This window comes from Triticum urartu, chromosome 7, assembly GCF_003073215.2.
Source record: "Triticum urartu cultivar G1812 chromosome 7, Tu2.1, whole genome shotgun sequence".
In the NCBI taxonomy this organism is placed as follows: Eukaryota; Viridiplantae; Streptophyta; class Magnoliopsida; order Poales; family Poaceae; genus Triticum; species Triticum urartu.
In genome coordinates, this window is record NC_053028.1 from 538,758,993 (window position 1) to 538,767,168 (window position 8,176).

Here is an 8,176-nt window from a genome sequence, read left to right on the forward strand (position 1 = left end):
TATGTTGATAGAACAGGGTGTCACCCTGTTGGTTAGGATAGCACACTATCTAGCCCATCCAGTTCGAGTCACGGAGTAACCAATGGTGTTTGGATGGTCTTGGTTTTTTTCGGCTATGTCGAGCATTCATGGAGCTGCCAAGGTGGCTATAGGACAAGTTTAAGGGTGTCATCCTGTTGGTCAGGATAACACGCTATCTAGCCCAACCGGTTCGAGTCACAGAGTGACCCATGGTGCTTGGATGGTCTCGGTTTTTTCCGGCTATGTCGAGCAATCATGGAGCTACCAAGGTGGCTAGGACAAGTTTAAGGGTGTTGATGTGCACATCATAGGAGCATCTCCGACAAATGATACTTCCTCTATTTATGTATATGAAGCCATTTCATTTTTTTTCTTCAATTTTTGACTTGTGATTTTGGTCAAGATAATATGAGTTATATGTCAAAGAAAATATGCTATTTGGAATTGAAAACTAATATATGAACATAAAGTTTAAACATGCCACAATTACATGGGATAAGATGTATACCCTATTTAGAATGCACTAATATAATATAATATAATGGTTGTATGTGATCTTGACATGACATACTCTCTCTACCATGTCGCCGTCAAACGGTTAATCGGTCGCCGATCTTGAGCCCATCAAGCTTGGTGTCGACGGGAGGGGAGGAGTGGTGGCCTTTCTGGGCCTAGAGTGGCGGCGACCTATAGTGCACTACTCTTCCTTGCTGCTGGCGACGCCCACGGACGTGCCGGCTTTGTGGTCGTGGCGGTGGGCCATGACCTTGGCGACGTCATCCTCCTCGTCGTCAGTCTCACTAAACACTGCCTCGCTCGCCTCATCGCACTCCTTGTAGGGGGCCGCCACCCGCTGGCGGTAGCGCCAACGGGCAAGGTGGATCTCGGGGGCGGAGCGGTAGGAATTGAACAGTGCCTCCTGCTCCGCCAGGTCCGTGTCCGGCATGACCGCCCTGTCAGCGGCGAGCCGCTCCTTCGCCTGCAGGTGCTCCTGGAGGAGGTGGTTGTTGTAGGCGGTGTCGGCCTACGCCTCCCAGAACTGCTCCTCTCGCACCATGTCCATGTAATGGGCACAGACCTCGCCGATGGTCATGATGCAATGCATCGGCGATGGTGGCGCGGAGGAGGGGGTGGCGCCGGCTCGTCGGCGGCAACGTCCTCCATTGGGACTTCGTCGTCCTCCAGTTGCCTGCCGGACAGCAATAGTGGCCATCTCCTTCTTCTGGTCCAGCATCAGCCCGTCCCAGAGAGCTTTGACAGGGGAGAAATCCATGGAGGGAGTTGTGCGAAGAGGGATCAGAGGTGGACGACAACGGTTATGGTCGGGGCTGTGGTTTATATAGTAATGGCGGGTGGCAGAGGGACGGACGGGTGACGCCGGAGGAGACGCCTCGGCAACCACGTGCCATCAAATGTGGGCGGTAGACGAACGAACAGGCGGCCGTCATGTCGTTTGAACGAGCAGCAGTCGCCTGCACTGGGAAGCGGCGCGGGCGGCGCTCTATCGGCCGGTGCGCCGCTTCAATGTCGGCGTGAGTAAGCGGTCGCGTCTGTTCTGACCGGGCATGAATGTGGGCACAAATGATCTAGAGTGTCGCTGACTATTTCGGACGAAAAGCACGAGCGCGAGGAAAGAAGGGGTTTTGGTGGGCTAGGGAGATGAGAAGCATGCATGTGAGCGATCCAGAGTCTCACAAAGTCTCTGCATTTATCTCTGATTTATGAGAGAAAATATATCCGAATTACGCCACGTATCGATACAGAATCGCGTTGGATAGCTTCCGCTGCGGTCCGTAGACTGGAGATCCGCGGATTCAAAGCGATCGTTCAAAGCCATGGCAGGGCACTCGCCCACTCTCCCTCATCTTGTCTTACTTGAGCACCGGCAGCCATCATCCGCCTCCCATTAAGAACTCCAGACCGTCACCATGGCTGCCTCTTCTCCTCCCAAGTCCCAACCCATCACTATGGGGCCTCTTCCGCCGCTCGTATTAGCACTCTTTCTCCTACCTCTCCTCTACTTGTTCTTCAGGGGCGGTAGCAAGGGACGATCGACACAGGGAGCAAGAAACGCTCCCGGGCCGCCGAAACAGCTTCCCGTGCTCGGCAACCTCCTGCAGCTCGGCGGCCGGCCACACCGGTACTTCCAGTCGCTCACCCAGAAGTACGGGCCGGTGGTGCAGGTGCAGCTCGGCCGCGTGCGGATGGTCGTCGTCGCGTCGCCTGAGGCGGCCAAGGAGGTTCTCCGGACGAACGACCTGCACTGCTGCAGCCGCCCAAATTCACCAGGCAAGTGTGTAGTTCGAATCTGTAGTTCTGTACTTCTCTAGCTCTACATCCACTCACAAGTCCTCAATTTTTAGTTCAAAATTTGTATCGGATATGAACGTACTTGGATGTTGCTATCACCACGCAGGTGCGAGGATGCTGAGCTACAACTTCCTCGACGTGGCTTTCGGCCCCTACAGCGACTACTGGCGCGAGATGCGGAAGCTCCTCGTGCTGGAGCTGCTGAGCGTGAGGCGCGTCCAGTCCTTCGCCTACGCCCGGGCCGCAGAGGTGGACCGCCTTGTCTCCTCCCTCGCCGGCACCCCTCCGGGCACCCCCGTCGACCTCAGCGAGCAGCTGTACGCGCTCTCGGACGGCATCATCGGCACGGTGGCCTTCGGGAAGATGTACGGGTCGGAGTCGTTCGAGAGAACCAGCTTCCAGCGGATGATGGACGAGACGCTGCGGGTGCTCGGCAGCTTCACGTTCGAGGACTTCTTCCCGTCGTCGGCGCTCGCACGGTGGGCGGACGCCCTCACCGGCGTGGCGTCGCGGCGGCGGAGGGTCTTCCTCAGGATCGATAGGTTCTTCGACGCGGTCATCGACAAGCACCTCGAGCCGGGGAGGCTGGCGGCCGGGGTGCAGGAGGACATGGTCGACGCGCTGGTGAAGATGTGGAGGGATCAAGATGGGGCTCTGGCGCTGACGCGTGATAACATCAAGGGAATCCTGATGGTGCGGTTCGTTCGACCACAATCTACATTCAGTTACTGCTAATATTGGACAACCGATGTCACAGAATTCATCATGTTAATTTTCATTTCAGGATACATTCGCCGGTGGGATCGACACTTGCGCTGTGACGACGATCTGGATCATGGCGGAGCTGATGAGGAACCCAAGGGTGATGCGGAAGGCGCAGTCGGAGGTACGCGCCGCGGTGGGGAACAAATCCAGAGTGTACGAAGAAGACGCCCAGGGCCTCAAGTACCTCAAGATGATAGTGAAGGAGAACTTCAGGCTCCACCCGCCGGGGCCTCTGCTGATCCCAAGAGAGACCATGCAGAGCTGCGAGGTCGCCGGCTACAGCGTGCCCGCGGGCACCAGGATACACGTCAACGTCTGGGCCATGGGGAGAGACCCGGAGATATGGGACAGGCCGGAGGAGTTCTTCCCCGAGCGGTTCGAGGACGCGCAGGTTGATTTCAGGGGGCTGCACTTCGAGCTCCTTCCGTTCGGGTCGGGACGAAGGGCCTGCCCTGCCGTCGCCATGGGCGTGGCCAATGTGGAGGTCGTGCTGGCCAACCTGTTGTACTGCTTCGACTGGGAGCTTCCCGAGGGCGTGAAGGAGGACGACGTCGATATGGAGGAAACAGGGCAGCTTGTTTTCAGCAAGAAGGTGGCTCTTGAGCTTGTGCCAGTTAAGCGGTAGTGATATCTTTTTTTTAGTGATATCTTTTTTTTGAGATTCTAGTGATATCTCATATGTTTCAAATGCCACCTAGTGCTTCCTCAATAAACTAAACAGTAGTTTAAATCTCAAATATAAGAACAACCTTCCAGTTGGTCTTGCGTGAGTAACAAAATATGCATCTACTAACTCATAGTCTAACTGAGAATTAGTTTTTCGATAAAGGGTGGATTTTATTGACTCAAAGTGAAGCATCAAGAGGATACAAACAAATGAGTACACACCCGGCCTCTACATAACTAAGATGCACACAGCCAACACCAACGCACGCACACAAAACACACTGACAAATAGCGAAGTCATACTAGACCAAAGCTATGCGTAGGCGAGGAAAAAAGAAAAAAGCCCCAAAGCGATCAGATCACGATCGGCAAACTATAACAATGACCATATCTGCACCGACAATATCATGACACCACGCGGACGACGACGTTCTTCAACAGCAACGCCTTAAGGAAGGGAGCGACACTCAAGTGTCACCGTCACCGGATCCAGCCATCCAAGACTAGAATCTAGGTTTTCACCCTGAAGAATCAGTCCGAGCATTCCGAACAATACCTTCAATAAGGTAACGATGTAAAAACATCGCCATTGTCAGGTATACCCAACACGGGCGAGGCCAAGGCTTTCACCCCGGAGCTCTAGACTGGGTGCTCAAGTAGCACCACCATCGAAGTCATTCATGTGTTGTCGCCACCACTTTTCGACGATCCCAGTAGCTACAGGCGATATGCCCGCCGCCACCGCACAACAATCCCTCTGCATCAAGACATCGTCCACAGTTTGCATTTTGCCGCCGAAGTCAGCCATCACATCTGCAGAGATGGAACTCTCATAAACTTTTGATGGAGGCCATAATCCACGGCGAGGCCGCCGCCGTCCCAGATCCAGTCTCCCATGACATAGTCCTAGGTGGACACCAACAGCCAGCACCATGGGTTGTAGCTAGCCGGCAACCTGGGGGACCGCCGATCATGTGCATGCATGTCCATGCATGTGTATGCATATTGCCTCCATGCACCAGCCCCGTGTGCTTCCTCTGATCATACTCCAAGCCATAGAGATCATCCAGATCGCAGCCTGAATCACCAGTTAGCTGCCAGATCTGAAAAGATCGGGAAACTAGCAACATGGGACGACGACGGCCAGATCGGGAGACACCATGCCATGGACAGATCAGGAAGCGAGCGGCATGGGACAACGACAGCCAGATCGAAAGGCAATCACCTGGGGAAAGAATAGAAAAAAAATGGGCTGGGACACCCCGCCGCCACCATCCACCGGGCGGCCGGCCTCCTCCGGCGGCGGCAAGGTAAACGGGGCTGCGTGGAAGGGCCTCCGAAGGTAGCTGCGGCGGCGCCTCCGGAGTCGCTGGAAGCGACCCGGGAGGCTGACTAAGAATTAGTTACTCTCTCATCAAGAAGCGACTCTCATGTAGGGATGAAGATGAAGTGGAAAATTTTCGTTTTCCGGAGGCAAAATGGAAACGGAGAGGAAATATGAAAACGAAAACGGAAATTTGCAAAACGGAGATGGAAATGGAATTTTTTATGCGGAAACGGAAATAAAACAGAATGGTGTTTTTCGGTGGAACAGACGTGGAAAGGAACTTTCCATTTTCGTGGATATGGAATTTTTATTTCTACTATAGACCCATGGCTGCTTTGTAGCCCAATTACCAAACAACACACAATGACACAATGAGTATAATGAGCAGAATGGATCATATGAGGACCAACTTTTACTACCACACATATACTCAACTAGATCTTGTACGGAATTGTCATGTATTACTACAATGCTACCCTATGTTGCAAACACAATCATATTATTTTGTAGCCCTGTTAACAATTCCATAAATTTGTTTGCTTTTTGTTTATATTTCTCTATGATTCAAGGAGGGTTTTACGTTCCGGTCAACATGCAATTTTGTTTTTGTGTCCGCTCTGTATTCGCTCCGTGTCTGTTTTCGGTACTATCTGTGATGTAGGGTAGGAACCCTGTCGACCGATCTTTCACGAAAGGAGCGGATTCCCGAGAAGAACACGAAGAACACAAAGGGGAAACACAAGAGGAACACTCAAACTAACAAGAACAAGTCACAATAGTGCTAGATCCTCGGATACATGAAACGATACACGGTACACGGTCAACTAGGGACGATACACGGTAACCGGTCTTCTCCGTGAGGAGGTCTTGAATCCACGGGGGGATCTTCCCTTAGAAAGGCGGCTTGAATCCAAAGGGATCTTCTCCGAAGAGGCCTCGGTCTCTCGCAAGGATGAGATCCGATATGGATTAGCGTAGCTCTATCTCTCAAATGAGCTATCACAACGCTAACCCTAGAAAGTTGTACGGGGCGGAGTATTTATAGTCTTAGTGCAAAAGAGGGGGCGAAGGGGTACATGGGCTGCGGCCCAACTCGAAACGGTGCTCAGGCGTCGGACGTCCGGGGGTCATCGGTCGTCCGGAGGCTCGCGAGGGTCCGGACGTCCGGTGCCTGTCGGACATCCATAGATTCTTCTCGGGTGGTCTTCGGTCGGACGTCCGCTTGGGGTCGGTCGTCCGAGGGTCGTCGATCGTCCGGGTGGCGTCGGACGTCCGTCTATTTTGGCTCAGGTGTGGCAGTGTCGGTCGTCCGGAGCCTGGAGGTCGTCGGACGTCTGGGGTTCGTCGGTCGTCCGGAGCCTGGAGACTTTGGTCTCCTCTTCTTCTTCATCTCCGCCTTCCCGACCATCTCCCTCTTCCTGTTCTCCTTGCTCCTTAGCTTCTCCATGATACCTGAGAATGCACAAAGTGTCCGTATGAGGTAGTAGTCGTGTCTCATGTGTATCAAAGTGGAAATGTGAGAGGAGAGATGTCACCTCGGTTTCAAGAGCTCTTGCACGTGCTCGTGTCATGGGTCCAAGAGGTGTCGAAGGAGATGTAGTTGGGTCCATGGGGATGGCCTTGGGATGCTCTGCATCATCTCCCCTCCCTTGGCGAAGATCCGTCGTCGGGTCAAGTTCTTCATCACCATGGAAGGGAGAGAGATCTTTGACGTTGAAGATGTCGCTCACGTTGTACTTGTCGCGTGGGAGGTCGATCTTGTAAGCGTTGTCGTTGTAGCGTGCGAGCACCTTGAAAGGTCCATCCGCTCGTGGTCGAAGCTTGGACCTGCGTTCTTGTGGAAAGCGATCCTTGCGAAGGTGTAGCCACACGAGATCACCAATGTTGAAGACGATAGGTTGCTTGTTGAAGTTGAGCTTGGTCGCAAGGCGTTGGACTTGGCGCTCGATGGTGGTTCTTGTATCTTCATGCACCTTCTTGAGATGTGTCGCTCGTGCACTTGCGTCCAAATTGATGCGTTCTTGGAGTGGTAGAGGAAGAATGTCCAATGGTGATAATGGGTTGAATCCGTAGACGACCTCGAAGGGGGACTTGCCGGTAGTTGAGTGTCTTGCTCGGTTGTAGGCGAACTCGGCGATAGGTAGGCACTTCTCCCACTCCTTGATATTCTTCTTGATGAGTACTCGAAGTAGAGCGGAGAGTGTGCGGTTGGTCACCTCCGTTTGGCCGTCGGTTTGAGGGTGGTAAGCCGTGGAGAATAGTAGCTTGATTCCGAGCTTGGCGCATAGGGTCTTCCAAAAGAAGCTTAGGAACTTGACGTTGCGGTCCGAGACGATCGTCTTTGGCACTCCATGTAGACGCAATATTTTCCTACAAAAGAGATTAGCAACATGTGAAGCATCGTCTATCTTGTTGCAAGGAATAAAATGTGCCATTTTGGAGAAACGGTCCACAACGACAAATATCGAATCTTTCCCATTTCGAGTCCTAGGCAAACCAAGTACAAAGTCCATGCTAATGTCTTCCCATGGTTGGTATGGAATTGGTAGATGCATATAGAGGCCGTGAGATTGAGCTTTGGACTTAGCTTTGCGACATGTAGAGCATCGGTTGGTGAAGCGATTGACATCACGAAACATCTTGGGCCAAAAGTAGTTCTTCGAGAGCGTAGCGAACGTCTTGTCGCGTCCGAAGTGTCCCATTAAGCCTCCTCCATGAGATTCCTGTAAAAGCAACAAACGAAGAGAAGACTCGGGGATGCAAAGTTTGTTAGCTCTCATAAGATATCCATCTTTGATGTAATAGCGTCCCCAAGATGTATGCGACAAACACTTGGCATAAGGAGTAGCAAAAGTTGCATCATGCTCATACAAGTCTTTGATATGCTCAAAGCCAATGACATCTAACTCAAGTTGTGTAACAAGCATGCATATGCGGGAAAGAGCATCCGCTACAATGTTTTCTTTGCCCCTAATGTATTTGATGACATAAGGAAAAGACTCAATAAATTCACTCCATTTAGCATGACGCTTGTTCAACTTGGTTTGACCCTTAAGATATTTGAGAGTCTCATGATCGGTATGAATG

The 8,176-nt window shown here is 52.4% G+C and overlaps 1 protein-coding gene across 1 annotated transcript; it reads left to right on the forward strand.

Annotated features, from left to right (window-relative positions):
* Positions 1-1,806: 1,806 nt before the first annotated feature.
* LOC125522861 (4-hydroxyphenylacetaldehyde oxime monooxygenase-like) lies at positions 1,807-3,875 on the forward strand. The gene is made up of 3 exons (XM_048687900.1): positions 1,807-2,310; positions 2,438-3,024; positions 3,116-3,875. The coding sequence occupies exons 1-3, from the start codon at positions 1,950-1,952 to the stop codon at positions 3,719-3,721; spliced, it is 1,554 nt and encodes a 517-aa protein (XP_048543857.1). The 5' UTR covers positions 1,807-1,949; the 3' UTR covers positions 3,722-3,875.
* The last annotated feature ends 4,301 nt before the right edge of the window (positions 3,876-8,176 follow it).